Raw genomic sequence first — 21467 nt, 5'->3', positions numbered from 1 at the left:
CACACACACACACACACACACACACACACACACACACACACACACACCAAGACTGTTCAAATAGAAACTCCCGTGCGTTGCCAGCCAATGAAAGCCAGCAATAACTGGCTAATACAACCACCAAATCCCTGCCGCTGTGAACAACTTGTCATATTCTCTTCCCCTCTGCCTGCTGCCCACCTTCCTTCTTCAGGCACGCGTGAACAAGCTTATAAAGCAGCCCTCCAAAAGCACCACCGAGGACCTTTAAGGAACTAAGAGGTTGCAGCTTGCCTCCTGAAGCAATGCAGCATCCATCGCAAGGGTGCTGTTCCCCATGCCCACACGCAGGAAGTCACACAGGGGGATAAAGTTTGATTTTCTGTCTTGCCCGTTCCCAGAGGGTCGAGAAGGGAACTAGGGAGCGGCCTCGCTGGGGTCCTGGGTTGCCCTCCGGGGGACAGTTCCCAGCAGTATGGCACTGCCACTCTCCTGACACATACACAAGGCAGCCGCGGCAACTCAGGACACCCCAACCCGCCTGGAGGAGGAGGGAAAGGAGACAACTTGAACGGGGCTCAGTTCGGGAGCAATAGGGCAGAGCTGTTAAGTAAAAAGGAGGGAGAGACCGAGATCGGGGGCGGGTCAGAGAGAGGTTCAAGTCCCGTCCCTTCCCCGCCCTGGTGTCCCCGGTCCTGCGGGAACATCCCTGCCGTCGCCCCTCCTCCTCTCGGCTTCCTCCGCCCTGCCTTTTTTCCTGGTTGCCGCCGCAGGCGCCTGAAGGGCACGGCGGCTCCTCGGTGCCCGGCAACCTCTGGAGCGGCCGCGAGTTGAGGTAACTCGCCCGCTGCCCCGGCGGCCTGCCCGCCGGCTGATCCCACACGCCAGCGCCGCCCCGCCCTCCCCGGAGCCGCCGGGCGCGCTCGCTCACCGTCCGGTGGTGCTGCTGCTGCCGGTGGCGGCTGACGCCCAGCGCGGGGAAGCAGCCCGCAGTCAGCGCTCCGCAGCCGCCGGCGCCTCCGCCGCCTCGGGAGGAGAGGAGCAGCAGGAGCGATCTACCTGCGGCGGCCGCCATCTCTCAACTGGAAACGGCGCCGACCCAGGCAGCGCAGCGGACGGCCGGGGCGGAGCTAAGACCCGCCACTCACCGGCGCCGGTCCAACTGTCGCCCTTGACTGAGTTGATGAGGCGGGGCTTCTTGCAAGGCCCAATCGACAGGCGGGAGAACCACACTAGAGACTGCCTGTCACTTCCAGAGTTACCTATTGTGGGACATAGTCAATTACGGGCAAATTCTAGGGAACCGGTAATTGGCACCCGAGCCCCTCAGAATAGCACCAATAGAGATGGCATATTCGATTCGGCTAATCCTCACCAAAGATACAGCTAAGATAAGGGTAACTGGGGAAATGGATATTTGTACAAAGCTCTGTGCTTCGTGTTTTAAGTTGGCAAAATAGACACCAAATTAGTAATCATTAGCTAGGTACGTTGGAACTCCCAACGACACGCCCAGAGTTATCATTCATAACTAATGGTATTTGGATATGCTGAAATTATCCCGTCATGGAGTGATCTAATGACTGTGATATGTAGCATAGTACAGGAGGGGTAGAATGATTATGATACCAAAGTCCCAGAATGAGTACATGTTATAAAAGTGAATTAACAGAACTGTATACATTTCAGATACTCAGTTCACTTTTACAGCACCTTTATACTGATATTCTAACACTCTATTTTCTTACCACTTTTGACCTTATGTGCAACTTACTAAACTATAGAAACAGAGCATGCTGATAATGTAATAAAAATCACGTAAAGGTTACCTTAATTAATTTTCATAATTTAGCTAAATTAGCCATTAGAATACACTTTGGAACAACCCTTTCTCTTGAAAAATCCTTCCACAGAGACAAGCTCATAATGATAGCTCATTGAAGACTGAAAGAAAGATTTGAGGTTCCTGAATTTCCTCAGAAGAGGATTTCTTTGCTGTCTGTTTATTGTTATGAGCTAGTTAATTCTCACACCTCCTTTTAAAATCTGGAGCAGGGGCTTCCCTGGTGGCGCAGTGGTTGAGAGTCCGCCTGCCAGTGCAGGGGACGCGGGTTTGTGCCCCGGTCCGGGAGGATCCCGCGTGCCGCGGAGCGGCTGGGCCCGTGGGCCATGGCCGCTGGGCCTGGGCGTCCGGAGCCTGTGCTCCGCAACAGGAAGGGCCGCAGCAGTGAGAGGCCCGCTTACCGCAAAAAAATAAATAAATAAATAAAAATAAATAAAATAAAATCTGGAGCAGGAAAACAGTTTGGTAAGCAAATAAAAGTATTATCCTAAATTTTGGGAAATATCTTTCTAGTGTACCCTAAGGTGATAAATTTAAAACAAAACAACACGCACACAATTTTATTGTATCACTTATTCTAATAATATTCTTTAAAGTTTGACTGAAATGTTACTTTTTTGGCCAAGAATAGCTAAATAATGAAGTGAAACTTTTAGTTTGTTTAATCCTTCCACCCACCCCAGAACTGTAAGATGATTGGCTTCTCCAGGTGAGACACTCAAACCACTCACCCAAAAGGCATTTATTGCTCAACAGTGGAACATGAGAGCTCAGGAATGAGATAAGGCCCCCATTCAACAGCTGCACACACTAATCCCCCTAGTTGGAAATCTGTGACATACCTGGGGTAACTTCACTTACAATCATTTTCCACTCATCTATATTTATCCCATCTGCATTTTATGTATTTACCCATGCTCTGCCATTTCCCCTTCTCTCTTGCCCCTTTACACCTTCTTACTAGTATTACCACGGGTTTTAGTTTTGTTTTTACTTTGTCTTCGCAAATCTGGCTATGAATCAGAATTGTGCCCTCCACTCCATCTTACACTTTGAAAAGTTCTACTGGAATTGCCTTTCCCCTATTTATCGAAATATGAAAATGAGACATGCATCCTGCATTACTGAGATTTAGTTCTGTGGATTTGCAAAAGAACCACGATAGTTTTTTATTTTTCAAGTGCATAAATCTGAAACTGGAGGGATTACCAAAATCTTCCTCTTTATTTACCAAAATGTGTCATTTTTTATCTACCAAGATGATACCATTGATTAACCACAGGTAGGCTGCATATTTTGAGGATCCACTGACTAAACTGAGTTCTAATAATACAGGGATAGAAATTAATCTAAACAAATGTCAGGGCTTCCCTGGTGGCGCAGTGGTTGAGAGTCCGCCTGCCGATGCAGGGGACACGGGTTCGTGCCCTGGTCCAAGAAGATTCCACATGCCGCGGAGCGGCTGGGCCCGTGAGCCATGGCCACTGAGCCTGCGCGTCCGGAGCCTGTGCTCCGCAACGGGAGAGGCCACAACAGTGAGGGGCCCGCATACTGCAAAAAAATAGTAATAATAATAAATAAATTAAAAAAAAACAAATGTCAATTATCTCTTCACAGAGAAAACCTTTCCACAGCTGCAAAGGACATACCTCATACCAGCTGGTTGGCTAGGCCAAATAAGGAGAAAATGTAGATAGCTCAATAGAAAGTCATCCTCTAGACAGATACATACACACACACACACACACACACACACGCACCAAAAGTGGTTTCTGGAAGAATAAACCAAAAAAAAAAAAAGTTACCTCTGGGAAGTTTTAAGGGGTAGCTATCCTTTTGAATGGTTTAGCTTTTTCCCATCTGCATGTTATTTTTATTATTACAAAAATATGTTCAGTGAAACCTACATGACTGCAGAATTGTTTTCCGTGCCAATCCTTAAAACAGGTTGATCTTTTCTTTTAGCTAAAACTAATCAGAACAGATTTTCTGGAGCGTGAAACTCTAACTAGATTCCCTACTAAAATGTACACTAAAGTCAGCTCCAAAGTATGACTCAACTCAGTGGAGTATTTGTCTAAGCATTCCAGAATAGCCAGGGTAGGTGATGCACACAGCTTACTGACGTGAACAAGAAAACATGAAAGGGATCTGCTTAGAGATCTGGGGGCTATGTTTCATGGTTTACTGATGATATGAGTTATTATTCAAGTGAGATCAGCAATTCTTAAGGATCAAAAAAAGTATGTGAAGGAGAGGGAGAAGAAAGGGGTTTTAGCCTTTAAATAAGTATCATAAACCACAGCTTAGATCTGTTTTCTGGTGATTTGGCTTCACTATTTTTCCAGATGTCATTATTCCTATTTTTTATACCTACCTATCTGTAGGACTCAAATACTCATGCCCCGGCCTCCAAAGGATGACTGACTCCATATTCATTTATAACTTAGTGACCCTAATCTAACATTCTTTTAGGTCTGAAACATCCAGTCTGCAAGTTTATTTATTTATTTATTTATGTCTGTCAAGCACGCAACACTGGGAAAACACTGAGTTGAGAAGGGCAGGGCTTGTTCAAATAGGACTGTCTTTGTTCATATTTCTCAGGATCTGAGAGATTGGCAGCTAACTTTCACACTGTCCTTTTTAATCGATTTTTTAAATTTTATTTATTTATTTTTGGCTGCGTTGGGTCTTCATTGCTGCACGCGGGCTTTCTCTAGCTGCAGAGAGCGGCGGCTACTCTTCATTGCGGAGCTTGGGCTTCTCATTGCAGTGGCTTCTCTTGTTGCGGAGCACGGGCTCTAGGTGTGCAGGCTTCAGTAGTTGTGGCTCACGGGCTCTAAAATGCATGCTCAGTAGTTGTGGCACACGGGCTTAGTTGCTCCACGGCATGTGGGATTTTCCCAGACCAGGTCTCGAACCCGTGTTGGCTGTATTGGCAGCCGGATTCTTAACCACTGCACCACCAGGGAAGTCCCTCACACTGTCCTTTTTGTGTTGGATTGGCCTGTGGCCTCCTATAGCCTTTGTTATTCAGTAGACCTTTGGAGTCAGGAAGTCTTTTGTCCCTATCTGAAATGATCCAAAGGGGCAAGACACTGATTCTGAACTTGAATAAACCACACCTCCTAAGTGCATAGGAATTCAGCACACATTTTTATGGAACCCAACACTATCCATTCCAGAGTATTCAAAAGTGCCCCCCAAAATCCTAAGAACATTCTCTGACAAGGCTGAATTACAACAAAATTCCAAATTGGTAAAGGGCTCCCCTCTCTCAGCACTCTCCAGGTATTTACTACCCATACCCTGAACATGCCCTGACCTTCCAACCTCCAACTCTTTGCTCCTACTGTACCCATAAGTCACCTGTTCTATTCTCCTGAAGACCAGCTTGGCTTCCTCTGAGAGGAAATGCTCAGGTAAAATTAAACTCTCAGAATTTGTTTTTTGACTTTCTATCACAGTACTTTGGTACTTGATGTGACCTGGTCTGACAATGAGGCTGCCACTCCCTTGAGTATCCAACCTATTTGATGAGACTAATCTGCCTCGCTGGGCCACAGTCCCCTTCTTCTCTCACTTTTTATGTGTATTTTCTATCAGAATTATTTATGTTACTATCTTTCTCCTACACAGCTCTTCCAGGTTAGAGTTGCCAACCTGGCAAATTAATTTAAGCTGACTTTTTAGATAAGTACTTCTTGGATTGCCTCTTTTACACAACATTTACATTTAGAGGACCCTCCAATGCTAAAAGGCAAAATAATTTCACAAAGTATGGCAGGTCTAAGAAAATTATTCTCAGGTGAGATAGTCCATTAATAGTCTTCAGGAATTCATCAAATACCTAGTCACTTCCACCTGCTTATTTCAAGGTCAGATACATCTTTATATTATGCTGGGTGTTGCCCAAAGTTCAGCTCCTCTGAAACTGAACTAATTTAGTGTCAAATGCTGTATTCATTCTCCATTTCTATGTAATGTATATAATCTTCATCAGTACTTTTATACGTGAACACAAATTCTGGGCTATGGGTTGCACTTGGTGGGAGGCAGAGGGTGGAGGAAACTGTGGGTGTGAGACTGGTCATTGCCAGTTAACAACAGGTGCGAATGCTGCTCTTTAAATTTAGCCATTGCACTTGGCATCTTGTCTCTCAGCCATCACTTATGGCAACCACGGCTGATTTGGAAAGGATCAAGGAAAGGATGACAGAAAGAGTCATGTTTATTAAAAGGCAGAGAGAAACAGTTTTGTTCTCTTTTCTTTAATAAAAACTAGCCTAAGGAATAAAAAGCAGCATGAGACTTGGAAAGTGTAAAGACAGCTTAGAGTGAAAAGGGGAAGAGATAATAATCGTTAACAAATTGTTCTTAATTAGGCACTTTAAAATCATTCCAGCTCCCAAAACTTGGGAGCCAAATTATTTCAAATTTGGGTGGAGACTAAGAAAATAATTACTATTAATTGAGAGATGGGATAAGAGTAGGGGACAAGATCTGAATGAGTATAATTTATTTATTCATTTATTCAATCAGTCAATCAAGAAAAATATATTGAATGCCTATTATATGCCAGGCAATATGCTAGGAGAAATTTTCCAAAATTCACATTTTCTGCATCATGTATTTCTTTTTCTAAAATGCTCATTTATCCATCCTAACCTTGAAATGGGATCAATTCTTCCCATAACATTTATATTTCACTCAGAATTCCTGAAAGATCGCTTGAGTTATCTCAGAGCATCAATATAACATGTATTTGAAACATACTACTAATGTAATAACCACCACACCCAACAACATTACTAGGAAGACATATGAAGAAATTGTAGTTTTTGCTATCAATGTGTGGTAGGGTTCAGTTCTACTTAAATAATTTCTGTTTTACTGCCTAGACTATAAACAAAATTTAGCCTCAGAGCTTTTTTTTTTTTTTTCGGTACGCGGGCCCCTCACCGCTGTGGCCTCTCCCGCTGCGGAGCACAGGCTCCAGACACGCAGGCTCAGCGGCCATGGCTCATGGACCCAGCTTCTCCGCGGCATGTAGGATCTTCCCAGACCGGGGCATGAACCCGTGTCTCCTGCGTCGGCAGGCGGACTCTCAACCACTGCACCACCAGGGAAGCCCAGTCTCAGAGCATTTTAAGAGGACATTGCATTCCTATCTTCATGCCTTGCTTTGCTAATATGTATATATATATTAGTTTGAAACAGGGTCCTTTGGCTTATCCAGCATCAGAGGGAATAACTTGTTCAATAACTTGATAAAATTTAAGCAAGGTTTATAGCATTTATAGATGCTACTACTTTAAGGCCCTGAAGCAATTAGACCTATTACCTATTCAATGAAAAACACAATTATTGGGCTTCCCTGGTGGCGCAGTGGTTGAGAGTCCGCCTGCCGATACAGGGGACACGGGTTTGTGCCCCCTTCCGCGAAGATCCCACGTGCTGCGGAGTGGCTAGGCCCGTGAGCCATGGCCGCTGAGCCTACGCGTCCGGAGCCTGTGCTCCTTAACGGGAGAGGCCACAGCGGTGAGGGGCCCGCGTACCGCAAAAAAAAAACCCCAAAAAACCCAAAACACAATTATTGTCAAGAAGAAAATTTCACAAATACCTCTAGATTATAAACCCAGGAGAGCACGTGAAAGGATCCAAACTCAGAATCCCAAGTTAATTGGGAAATACCATTTTTATTAATTCCCATGATGTAGAACCCACTTAAGAGGATTTGAGAAAGATTGCAAAGATTTGATGGTTCTTTTAAAATGGACTTTTCTGCTTTCTTATCAATTTTGTATTTTAGAAGGTGAAAAAATATAAACATACACAAAATCTTCCTGTTTGCCAACATGGGTCGTTCTCCCAGAAATAATCCTGGGAAATGAATGAACTTTTAAATTAAATTTTACATATAGGGCAATTTTGAAAAGTAAAACCCTAGTTAGTCATTTCTGGAATGAATCTTTTAGGATGGTAAGTCTCGATCTTTGTTCTATCTTGGCAGATAAATTTTTCACACATGCTCATCACAAATAATAGCTCACTAAAAGCATCTGAATAAATAAGACAAACTTTGGCTTATACAGATTCCAAGTGTGTTAGTTGTAACTACATTGTGCCCAGATGTCTCTGTGTATTAAAATATCTGAAATATTTCTTTTTTTTTTTTTTTTTTTTTTTCTGTACGCAGGCCTCTCACTGTTGTGGCCTCTGCCATTGCGGAGCCCAGGCTCCAGACGCGCAGGCTCAGCGGCCATGGCTCACGGGCCCAGCCGCTCCGCAGCATGTGGGATCTTCCCAGACCGGGGCACGAACCCGTGTCCCCTGCATCGGCAGGCGGACTCTCAACCACTGCGCCACCAGGGAAGCCGTGAAATATTTCTTTAATATAATAAAAGAGTTTCTTCTGTAACTTCAGTAGTGGCTTTCCCTGAGTTTCAAGAAATTCATTCATTATTTCCATAAATAATGTGATTTGTTGGTTGAGTTGCCACAGCTAACAAAATAAAGGCTCTGGTCTCACAGAACTTAGTGTTTAATGATAAGAGATAAGGGAAGCAGGAGAGTATTGTAAGAGGGCATCTAACCCATTTTTGAGGATCTGGGAAGGCATCTCAGGGAAAGTAATATTTGGTGAGACCTGAAAGATTAGTAGGAGTAAATGCCAAAGAGTCGTGAGATGGGAGAGGCAACAGGAGCAGGTTACATAGGATTTTATAAACACTATTAAGGAATTTTGATTTAACCCAAAGAGCATAGATAAGTCTTGAAGGATTATAGAAATGGGAGACATTAGAGAATAGTTGGAGACTAGAAAGACTAAAGGCAGGGAGACAAATTAGGAGATCTAAGCAAGAAATACTGGTGGCATGTTTTATAGTATTGTCCATAGGAAAAAACAGATTAATTTGAGAGAGACTGTATAAGAAGTTGAATTGAAAAGTATTGGTAATTAGCAGGATATTAGTGGGTGGGAAGGAAGGAGAGTCAAGTGTCAAGGGAGACTTCTAGGTGCCTCACTTGGGCAACTGGGTAGATGCTCATGCCATACACTGAAAGAGGAAACACAGAAAGAAAAGATTTGCTAGGGGAAGATGATGAGTTCAGTTTTGAAAATGTATGCCAGGTGCCTTGAGACATCCCAGGAAAAATATTCATCAGACGTTTGGTTTTTTGAATCTAAGACTCATGAAGTACATCTATGCTATAGAAATAGATGTGGGGGTCATCAGCATAGAGATAGTTGGTAATTGAAGCCGCATGACACCACCAAGGATGAGTATGCAGAAGAAAAGAAGATCTAAGAAATTAGTTTCCATTTAATGTGCTTCCATAATATGTGCTTAACAAATATTTGATTTGAGTAAATGAATAAAAACGTCAATAAATTCTAGAAGGCCTTTTTAATATTTGCACAGGAATTTTTCAGGTGACTGACATTCACTGGCCTCAGATAGTGGCAATGAGTTGTTTGGTCTTCAAAAATGTTCTGGGCTCCTGAAAAAGTTTTTTAAATCTAATGTAAGATTCTTATTTTATTACAATGACAATATGTGTAAAGTTCCCAAGCTGAGTTCTAATACTTCAGAAAGAAGCAAACTTATATACACAGCATAATTCCCTGCACATAATTCATGCCCAATAAACATGTATTTAAAGAGATTTGTGGGGCTTCCCTGGTGGCGCAGTGGTTGAGGGTCCGCCTGCCGATGCAGGGGACATGGGTTCATGCCCCGGTCCGGGAAGATCCCACATGCCGTGGAGCGGCTGGGCCCGTGAGCCATGGCCGCTGAGCCTGCGCGTCCGGAGCCTGTTGCTCTGCAACGAGAGAGGCCACAATAGTGAGAGGCCCACGTACCACAAAAAAAAAAAAAAAAAAAAAAGATTTGTAGAATGAATGAACACATGAATGAAATACATATTCCTATCTTCTCACAATAAAGAAAGATTTTTTAATATAAATTTATTTATTTATTTATGGCTGCGTTGGGTCTTCATTGCTGCGTGCAGGCTTTCTCTAGTTGCAGCGAGCAGGAGCTACTCTTCATTGCAGTGCGCAGGCTTCTCATCGAGGCGGCTTCTCTGTCGTGGAGCACAGGCTCTAGGTGTGCAGGCTTCAGTAGTTGTGATACGCGGGCTCAAGTAGTTGTGGTTCGCGGGCTCTAGAATGCAGGCTCAGTAGTTGTGGCTCACGGGCTTAGTTGCTCTGCAGCATGTGGGATCTTCCTGGACCAAGGCTTGAACCTGTGTTCCCTGCATTGGCAGGCAGATTCTTAACCACTGTGCCACCAGGGAAGTCCCAAAGAAAGTTATAGTACTTCCACTCCACTACTCTTATATTTGTTGAGGTACTACAATAAGAACAACATAGTAATTCAGTCCCTAGGAACATTTAATCTAGAGAAGCACATCTGAACTAGTAAGTCTAACTGGGCATATTGAGAGAGAGCTGGGGTGATATATCCAACAAAGAACTCATGTTCAAAATATATAAAGAGCTCTCACAAATCAATAAGAAAAAGGCAGCAACTCAACAGAAAAATGGGCAAAAGACTTGAACAGATAATTCACAAAAGAGGAGATCAAAATAACCAGTAAACGAATGAAAAGGTGGTTGACTTCATTCCCCATGGGGGAAGTGCAAATTAAAAACCACAATGCAATAGTACTTCAAGCCCACCAGAATAGTTAAAATGCAAAAGATGAAAAATATCAAGTTCTGGTAAGGCTATGGTGCAGTCTCAACCTCCATTGTTGCTGATGAGAGTTGTAAATTGGTACAACCACTGTATCAGTCACAGTATGTACATTCAGGAGACAGAAACCACACCAGTTACTTGAAAAGAGACAATTTAATATAAAGAATTGTTAATAAGAGCCTCTTCTCTAAGTTTTAATAATTCTAACCATTTTCCTTTGTTTTCTCAGCCCTAGGGATTGTAGCTGCTTCCTGCAGTCGCTACCTAATGATTTATTCAAGTTTTCTTTTTACCCTTGTTAACATCTTTATATCTAGCTAACAATTATTTATACTAAATTGTCTCTGTTCATGGAACTGGTATGGTTTTTTTCTCCTGATTGATACAGAATTGGCACCAGGAATGGTCCAGGAAACAGACCCACAAATATGGGATTTAAGGATTGTTATGATCAAGTCATTGGGCTTGACTACAGTGCTGAGCTCCTTGCCAAAAAGAAACATGATGCTAGTAATCAGTGACATGCAGTATATTCACACAATCAAATTATGACCTATGAGTGAATGTGATTATTTGCCTGCGGAGACAAATGTCTTGGGGGCTCCAAGTGGCTGCTGCATTTTAGCAATGTGACAATAATGATGACTCCTAGGACTCTCATGTGGCCGGTGACCCAGAAATCTAAAGGTGTAGGTTCTCATGTTACTGGGAGTGGAGGTACAGCAGCCACTGGTCTGAGGATTAAAATTGTACAACTCATATCCTGGTAGCAAGCAATGATCCTCCCACACACAATGGGAGTAGCTCAGACTTAGTGATCTTTCTGGGAAACTATTCTGTGCACATAGGAGGGATAATTGAGCTACTTAATTCAAGACTGGCCAAATTTCTAAAACAAAATTTTCTATTACAAACATAAAAAATAGAGATTGAAAGATGGAACTAGAAAACACCTTAGAAATAATCTAGTCCTATACTGTGACTGGACCAAAAAAACCACTTTTCTTTTAAGGAGACTCAGAGAAGTGAGTGACTTAGCCAATCAAGAATTAATTTAGTAGCAGAGTTAGGATGAAACATGCCATCACCAACTGCTGAGGACTTAACTAGGTATCAGGCACTGTGCTGAGTGCTTTCATATGTATTAGCTTATTTAATCCTCTCTCTAACATTATGACATAGGTATTAGTATTCCTAATACTAATTAGGATGTGGAACAACAGATGAGGAAATTGAGGTTAAGTGATTTGTCCAAGTTCAGTACCAAAACCCAGGAATGAAGGACTCCAGCTCCTACACTCTTAACCATTAACATAATCTGCCTCTCTGGAAGCCAGCATTATACTACATTGATTTAAGTTCAGTATAGTACTCTTTAAGCTACAATTTAGCGTTGCTTCCCCCACCTGCCCACTGCCAGGCTAATCAGTTTGCAGTGGGAAAAAAAGCAACATAGAAGGTTAGACCTGAAAAAGCGTTTTCTAATTCAGTCTCTTAGTCCACAGTGAAGTCATTGAATTCTAAGCACGCAACTGACTTTCCCAGTGCCAAAAGCTGTTTGGAGGTGAAGGTGGAAATGTGAGCCAGGTTTCCTAAATCTCAAGGCAGTTCTCTTTTCACTACACCACAAAATCTTCCCCTCCCACATTCTCTTCTTTCAGAAGTTGGTATTGGTATAGGGTCCAAAGTTCTTGTTGACTCTTTAATTGGACTGGCTGATACGGGACAGGCAAGGTTGTTCATTAAATGTACACAGTTTCTACTTCCTGGTCCATATTCAATACCATCTCCAGATGGACAGCTACTGTGTGCTGTGCTGAAAAGTCCCCTCTGTTTTCAAACTGCTTCTCTACATTCATTTTACCTTTATACCTCAAACCCTCACACTCTTTGCTCCTTTGGGTTGAAACACTGGAAAAATACTTTATTAAGATACCAGTGGACGGTATAACGAAAGGAAGGTCTTCCTTAGCTGGAAATCATTTACATAATTAGTACTCGTCTCTCAGAAGAGTACTGGAGGAGTGGGACTCTGGAAAGACTAGGATTTTCATGGCAGGATCCAATAGCATAGGAAGACCTGAGAGGTGTGAAGTAGGTTACAGTGGGAACAGCAGTGACGGGTTGTGATCCTATGAGGCTACTGAGCACCTGGGGAGGGTGGGAAAAAACTGAAAGTCAGGAAGTGGTTTAGAAAAGGGGCGGAGAGGGCTTCCCTGGTGGCGCAGTGGTTGAGAGTCCACCTGCCGATGCAGGGGACACGGGTTCGTGCCCCGGTCCGGGAAGATCCCACATGCTGCGGAGCAGCTGGGCCCATGAGCCACGGCCACCGAGCCTGCGTGTCCGGAGCCTGTGCTTCGCAACGGGAGAGGAAGAAAAGGGGTGGAGAATAGAGCATCTTTGTACAAATTAGAAAAAGAGGCCCCTTGCACATCTTGGAGAATGGAGCCCAGACTGGATTTCTACCCCCACTGGCCCCCTCGTACACTGACCGACCAGTTATGACAGACTTGTATAAATCACATCCATCATAATGTTGCCGAGTGCCTGCCCTGCCTGCCACCCCTGCTGTTGCTACTCTTTTCCCAAGATAGCTACAGAAAAACAGAAGAGAACTAACGTTCACAGTACTGGCCACCGCCCTCAATTTACTGAGCCCCTACTCTGTGTAGTCACTGTCTTCACAAAAAACTCAGTGAATTAGCTATTATTTCCCCAACCTTACAGATGAGAAAAATAATAGCCCAAAGAGTTTAAGTAATTTCCCAAAGTCACCTAACTAAGAAATCATTCGAAGAGGCTAAACACTCTGTGCAGAGCTGAATCAAATTGAGATGACTCATGCTTATTTTTGTCTCACTATACCATGCCCCTATACAGAAAATTGCTTTCCTATAATTTGTGTAGTTGTATATTTTCAGTTATGCCAACCCTCTTCTTTACTACAAAGCATTGAGCTTCAGTGGTCTAATTTATCACAGGTAAGCACATGGGTTTCTCATTGGTAAGTGGACCATCTGGCAGGCAGCATGTGGAAGCAGGCCCTTTGGCAAGGTGATAAGAAGGTTAATTAAGTCTAGATTTTACAGTATTTTTTAACCTGAAAGAAAGAAATATTGTTAGTGACAATATTGAGTACTAGATATTTGCAAGGTTTTGGGCTGTGTTCTACATAAACACTACAATTATAACTTCTTGTTTAATCTTCACAATATCCCTATGAGGAAAATACTATACTAGCCCCCATTTTTCAGATGAGAAAATTGTGACATTGAGAAGTAACTTGCTAAAGATCCCCTGGCTGGTAAGTAGTGAGGCCAAGATCTAGGATATCTGACACCAGAGTCCACACACTTAACTTATTCCACTATACTACCTCTCCCGGTATGGAATAGTTCAGGACGTGGTCTCAGAGTAAATCCTATAGAAACTTAGACTATTAGCTCCAAAGTAATCACTCTGAGCCCACAGAGAGTAGCATCATGATAAAAATAAAAAAGAGGTTTGATGTTTTTAAAATAATTTCTTTGCTACATTACTTTCTTTTTTATGTTTTAGTGTACTAGATAGTCAGCACCTTCGGGGCAAATGCTATGTCTTTGATTTTCTTCTGTTTCCTTCACTCAATCATTATTGAATGATATTGAGCTTTTGCTATGGAGAAGGCACTACAGTGCCTAACACTGAGGTTGGTGTATAATGGAGAACATTCAAATATTTATTTGGTTTATTGATTGGTTAGAGAAGGCAGAAGCTTTACCTCAAGTTCTCTAGGTGTAGTCCCATAGGAATTAATAATTAATGATTTTGATAATTTTATCACCAAATCACTGAGACAACATTTCACTGGGTAGGGGTTGAGTTAGAATCTATGTTTCACGTGACAACTTGTGAATTGGTGGTAGTCAGAAAATGCTCAATAATTATAACCTTTCTAGGAAGTAAGTAAATTGAAAATAATACTTGCTTGCCCTTTCCTCTAAAATTTAAAGGCTCTCTGATATGTTAGCCTGCAGTAATATCAAAAGTTTGTAGCTCATGTTACAGTGGAAGATTACTGGACTGAATGTCAATATTAAGACATAGTATGAGTGTGTTTCGTGTTTGGTAATTGCAATCATTGTTGCTTTTGTTGTGGTCATCCATTTACAATGCTTGGTGTCAGTCTCTTTCTCTCTTGTAAAAATAAAATACAGTGTGTGTGTGTGAAAAAAAAAAAATTTTGTAGCTCAGTTTATCCACTAGGGTCCTCTACCTTGTTTTAGAAAGTATAGGAAATCCTTTATTTATAGCAAGTCAACTCACAGTTCTCACTTCAGGACTCTGCCTGCAACCATCAAGTGCGACTTACAGTACCCTTGGTAAACCCAAAACAAACAGGCATATAGTGCCCAGCACTTTTGAGGAAATGCATTTCTACCAGATTGCAACAAAAATACCCACAATCTGATATCTAATGTCTACACTTTGCTGGAGAAATATACAACAAGAAAAATAGGGATGAAAAACAAATATTCTTGAATCTATTTCTCAAAAAGCCATTGAGTAGCCTAAAGTTTACCTAGAAATTGCCTTAAAGGTAAAAATTAAAGTATTGCCATGGCCTTCTGTGACATAGTAGAAAGGGTATTAGAAGTGATTTGGGGGCTTACCTGGTGGCGCAGTGGTTGAGAGTCCGCCTGCCGATGCAGGGGACACGGGTTCATGCCCCGGTCCAGGAAGAGCCCACATGTCGTGGAGCGGCTGGGCCCGTGAGCCACGGCCGCTGAGCCTGCGCGTCCGGAGCCTGTGCTCCGCAACGGGAGAAGCCACAACAGTGAGAGGCCCGCGTACCGCAAAAAAAAAAAAAAAAAAAAGTTATTTTGGAGATCTAGATTCTAAACCCAGGTCTAACTACTATGTAATCTGTGTGACCCTGGGCAAAATACTTAACATCAGCTTCCTTATCTGTAAAACAACATTCTCCTCTCTGGGTTGTTGTAAAGGTTAAAAATAATAATAATGTACATAAAGCTATGTGGCACCTTTAAAAATATCAGTTTAATCAAAACCAGAAAGTTTATGTTAAAGATATTTCTCTTTTCTTTCCTTCTTTTTTTATACGGCAGAAAAACCAACACAAGTTTAATGACATGTATATGCCCTGTATATATGAGAGATACCCAGGGAAACTAATGTTTCTTCATCTACTAAATTGTTGTCAAAAACTAGGAAAAGAATTATGGAAGATAATAAAGTCTTTGTTCATTTGTCCCCTACCTTTCTGCAGTTCTGATTTATATGAGGAGTTTCACCACTGAGGACGTCTACATGAGATTTATATCTCTTCCAGCAGGGCAAAATGTCCATGCCCTTGAAAATACATGAGAAGAGTACCACGTGTCAGCTTATATAATGAGAACTCAGCTCACTATAGTGCATCTCTTAGAACATTTTTCATTCGGTGAAGTGTTCCGTTTTGTTATTGAGGTGTAGTTGATTTACAATATTAGTTTCAATATTAGGTATATGACATTCTAGAGTTATTATAAAAGTTAAAGTTTAAGGTTATTATAAAATATTGGCTATGTTCCCTGTTCTATACAATATATCCTTGCAGCTTATTTATATTATCCATAGTAGTTTGTACCTCATAATCCCCTATCCCTATCTTGCCCCTTCCCCTTCTCTCTCCCCACTGGCAGCCACTAGCTTGTTCTCTATATCTGTGAGTCTGTTTCTGTTTTGTTATATTCATTCGTTTTATTTTCTAGATTACACATATAAGTAATAACATACAGTATTTGTCTTTCTCTGACTTATTTCACTAAACATAATACCCTCTAGGTCCAACCATGTTGTTGCAAAGGGTAAAATTTCATTCTTTTTACGGCTGAAAAGTATTCCATTGTATGTATGTTCCACATCTTCTTTATCCATTATTCTGTCGATGGAACTTAGGTCACCACTGTATCTGGGCTATTGTAAATAATGCTGCTATGAACATTGGGGTGCATGTATCTTTTCGAATTAGTGTTTTTGTTTTCTTTGGATATATTCCCAGGAGTGGAATTGCTGGATCATATGGTAGTTCTATTTTAGTTTTTTGAGGAACCTCCATACTATTTTCCACCAATTTACATTCCCATTTTCTCCACAAGGGTTCCATTTTCTCCAAATCTTCACCAACATTTGTTACTTGTGGTCTTTTTCTTTTTTAAAAAATTTATTTATTTTTGGCTGGATTGGGTCTTTGTTGCTGCGCGCAGGCTTTCTCTAGTTGCGGCGAGTGGGGGCTACTCTTTGTTGTGGTGCACAGGCTTCTCGTTGCAGTGGCTTCTCTTGTTGTGGAGCATGGGCTCTAGGTGCACAGGCTCAGTAGTTGTGGCATGCGGGCCCTAGAGCGCAGACTCAGTAGTTGTTACACACGGGCTTAGTTGTTCCTCAGCATGTGGGATCTTCCTGGACCAGGGATCGAACCTGTGTCCCCTGCATCAGCAGGTGAATTCTCAACCACTGTGCCACCAGGAAGTCCCATTTGTGATCTTTTTAATGACAGCCATTCTGACAGGAATGAGGTGATACCTCATTGTGGTTTTGATTTGCATTTCTCTAATAATTAGCAATGTTGAGCACCTTTTCATGTGCCTGTTGCCTATCTGTATGTCTTCTTTGGAAAAATGTCTATTCAGGTCTTCTGCCCATTTTTTAAATAGTTTGTTTGTTTTCTTGATATAGAGTTATATGAGCTGTTTACATATTTTGGATATTAACCCCTTTTCAGTCACATCATTTGCAAATATTTTCTCACATTCTGTAGGTTCTATCAATGGTTTCCTTTGCTGTGCAATAGCTTTTAAGTTTAATTAGGTACCATTTGTTTACTTTTGCTTTTGCCTTAGGAGACAGATCCAAAAAATGTTGCTATGATTTATGTCAAATACTATTCTGCCTAGGTTTTCTTCTAGGAGTTTTATGGTTTCCTGTTTTACATTTAGGTCTTTAATCCATTTTGAGTTTATTTTATTTTATTTTTTTATAAATTTATTTATTTACTTATTTTTGCCTGTGTTGGGTCTTCATTGCAGTTCATGGGCTTCTTATTGCGGTGGCTTCCCTTGTTGCTGAGCACAGGCTCTAGGCACACGGGCTTCAATGGTTGTGGCACGTGGGCTCAGTATTTGTGGTGCATGGGCTTAGCTGCTCCACGGATCTTCCTGGACCAGGGCTTGAACCCGTGTCCCCTGCATTGGCAGGCAGATTCTTAACCACTGTGCCACCAGGAAAGCCCATTTTGAGTTTATTTTTGTATATGGTACAAGAAAATGTTCTAATTTCATTCTATCATGTAGCTGTACAGTTTTCCCGGCACCACTTATTGAAGAGACTGTGTTTTTCCCCATTGTATATTTTTGCCTTCTTTTCCACAGATTAATAGACCCTATGTGCCTGGGTTTATTTCTGGGCTGTCTATTCTGTTCCTCTGATTTATGTGTCTGCTTTTATGCCAGCACCATACTGTTTTGATTACTGTAGTTTTGTAGTACAGTCTGAAATCAGGGAGCATGATACCTCCAGCTCTGTTCTTCTTTCTCAAGATTGATTTTGTTATCCGGGGTCTAGTGAAAAGTTTCTTGATTTCTGAATTATGACTGGTCTCATTCATCTGAATCTACCAAGTTAAGCAATAGATTTCCTAAATGTAAGACAAAAGATGACCCTCCTCCCTTTCTCTTCTATATTTTCTTCTCCTCCTCTGGCCTATTCTCAGACTGACACAATGGACTAGCCAACCCATTGAAAACCTGAGCTCTCTAGCTTGCTGATTCACACCATCTTTAAGCAAAGAGATAATTATTTTTAACTTGTAATGTCTTTTTTTCTGGTTCCTAATGAGCCTCAGTCAACCAACGTCCTTTTTCACATTACACAAGTAACACTTAAATAACAGAAGAAATAGGACAACGTCCAAAAAGAATTTCAATTTGAGATTGTTTTCCTTTAGAGATTGTTAAAATATGAATTATTCTGTCCACTTATAATGAAAAGTTAACTGAACTGACACTGGTTAATCTCTAATAGCATTACGCTGCCACTTTTTGATGAAGTCCAGTAATTTAGTCCTGCAGCTTAACAGCAGGATCAGTGGGCAGAGAGTTAGAAGACTTGGACTCTATTTTCATTTCTAGCTCTGGCTCATTACCATTACTTTGCCCTGACCATCTTCTATTATTACTCAGAATCTCAGTTATATTAGCAGTGCAGAATGATCTGGAAAAACCACCCTGTAAGCTAACAACTAAGAGGATGCAGCAGTCTTATTCCTGCAATTGATGTACCATTATGGTCTCAGGCAAGAAATTGTCTAACTTGATGCCTCAGTTTCTTTACCTGTAAAAACATGATAAATTATTTGCTCCTCTTTCCCCCAGTTTCCTCAAGGAAATACAGTGATGGAAATTGTGTCAGCGCTATAAAAGATTTTTGAGGGAATTCCCTGGTGGTCCAGTGGGTAAGACTCCATGCTCCCAGTACAGGGGGCCTGGGTTTGATTCCTGGTCAGGGAACTAGATCCCAAATGCTGCAACTAAGAATTTGCATGCTGCAACTAAAAGATCCCACATGCCACAACTAAGACTCAGTGGAGCCAAATAAATAAATAAATATTAAAAGAAAAAGATTTTTGATCTCTTTAGACTTTTGCCACATAAAGAGAAATGTCCTTTTTATTATATCTACTGGTATTTTTAGGTACCAATGCTCCCTGAGTTTGAGACATATCAATTCTACTTAGAAAAGAGTACTATTTATACTGCCATTCTTTGCAGAATCTTTGCAAAAATAAAATAGGCTATAGAGAATATGCTTTAAGAAAACAAAATTATTCCACAAAATTTGTGATTGTTGGCAGTTAAAAATTCTGATTCACATTATCACCCCTAATCATCTTAACTTGAGGGAGACCGCTTACTAATTTAGAGTTGTCCATAGCTATCTTGTCTAGCTAACAAATGAGGATACTACTCAGTTGATCCTAGTTATTCCAGGATTTTTGTAAGTGCCTGAAAAAAGTGTGTAGGTAGTGAGGGATCTTAAAATCTAACCATTGTTGACAGCTACTCTATTTAGGTTTGTGTGTGTCAAACATAAGAATTTTATAGGGATATTCACCTATCTCATGTAGATAATAGGAGGGTTGATAGATAACAAGTAATAACCTACCTAATTGCTAAAAGAAGTATTATCCTTACAATGCCCATTTTAATTTTTAAAGATTGTGATGATAATGTATTTTGTTATACAGTCTCTTTGTCACATTAGCGTACTAGCAAATCCAAAACTCAGACAGTGAAGGAAAAAATTCTCAGACTGAGTCAGAAAATCATATTAATTCAAAGACAGGTCTGAAACCGAAAGGCAAATTTAAAGGAATAGAGGAACATAAGTACCAAAAAAAAAAAAAAAAAAAAAAATACTCAGCCAAGGAAGACCCAAAATAGGCTGGTAACTGACAGAGATCCTTGCAGGCTGGTCAGAACTGTAGGTGCCTGGTAACAAGTGTTGAGGATTAATCACTAGGAAACTGGTGAAGGCAGGAAATCCAGTTACTAAGGTAGGAAATCCAGTTACTTTGGTTACAAAAAATACAGAAAGAAAACCTGTAAAACTCCTTGAGGACAGATCTTCATTTATTCATTCAATAAATATATATTAAGCACCAGTGTATGCCAGCCACTATTTTAGACACTGCGGAATCAGCAGTGAACAGAACAAAGTTTACTGGCCTTGTGCAGCTTATATCTTAGTTAAGGGGGGAAGCAGAAACTAAACAAACAGATAAGTAAAATATATGGTATATCAATAGAAATGAGTCTATGGAGAAAATTTAAGTGGCCAATTCTGGGAGTGGGAAGTGGGGTTGCAATTGTAAATAGGGTGGTAGAGAAGGCCTCACTGAGAAGAGGGCATAAAAGCAAAGACTTGGACAAGACAAGAGGGAAGAAGAGAGTCATGCAGCTAAGGAAGAGTGTTCTAAGCAGAGAATACAGCAAATGCAAAGACCTTGCTTGAAGCAGGATCCTGCCCAGCACATCTAAGGAAAAGTAAGGAGGCCATCATATTTGGAGCAGAGCGAGGAAGGGGGAAGAATAGGAAATGATGTTAGAGAAGTAAAGAGAGAGACACACCAATTATTTTGGGCCCTGAAGATCATTGTGAGGACTCTGGCTTTTACTTTGTGTGAAATGAGAAACTATATGGGATTACTGAGCAGAGGAAGGGCACAACGTGACTTACCAGTTAAAAAGGATCAGTCTGACTATTGTTTTGAGACTAGACCACAAGGAGGCAAGATGGAAGCGAGACCATTTAGGATACTATTCCAATAATCCAGGTGTGGTAGAGGGGTGAGAAGTGATGGGAATATGGTTATATTCTGAAGGTAGAGCCATCAGGATGTGCTAATGGACTTGAAATAAGAGGGAAGAGAAAGAGAGGAGTCAAAGATGACACAGACTTTAGGCCTGAAAAACTTGAAAACAGAGTGGCTGTTTATTGACACAGGGAAAATCGTGGGAGGGGTCTTAACCTACTTTGCATCCTTATGGTCTAGAACAATAGGAAACAAATGGGAATGTTCAGTGCACACCAGTAATCTAATCTGAATCTAGTTTCCATGTATTTGAGATGAGTTGTTCTGATAGAAGACTGACTCATTTGAGTTACTAAACTAGGGCTTGGTTCTAGAATCTGGGGCAAGGTTAAAAGCATTGGTATGTTAGAGCTAAGTTGTTCTAGCTAGCAAGAGCCAATTGCTATTTTCAGGATATTATTGCAAGCCAGGTGTTAAACATAGCCATGTTTTAAACTTGAGTATATACACTTACAGCTAGAAAATTATATTAAACACAAAGGTAAAAATATTGAAATTCATTACTTCCTAATTATTTTACTAC

The 21467-nt window shown here is 41.2% G+C and overlaps 1 protein-coding gene across 1 annotated transcript in view; it reads right to left on the bottom strand.

The window, feature by feature from the left end:
* MCU (mitochondrial calcium uniporter) overlaps positions 1-1075 on the bottom strand; it is a 211486-nt gene extending 210411 nt beyond the window's left edge. Inside the window, exon 1 of the mRNA XM_029244950.1 lies at positions 911-1075. Coding sequence (XP_029100783.1) covers positions 911-1054 — 144 coding nt within the window. The 5' untranslated portion in view covers positions 1055-1075. The remainder of the gene's footprint in view (positions 1-910) is intronic.
* Between the last annotated feature and the right edge of the window lie 20392 nt (positions 1076-21467).

The sequence above is a fragment of the Monodon monoceros genome, unplaced genomic scaffold, assembly GCF_005190385.1.
Source record: "Monodon monoceros isolate NGI ecotype Baffin Bay Population unplaced genomic scaffold, NGI_Narwhal_1 Super_Scaffold_4, whole genome shotgun sequence".
NCBI lineage: Eukaryota > Metazoa > Chordata > Mammalia > Artiodactyla > Monodontidae > Monodon > Monodon monoceros.
This window is presented reverse-complemented; position numbering and strand designations above follow the sequence as displayed.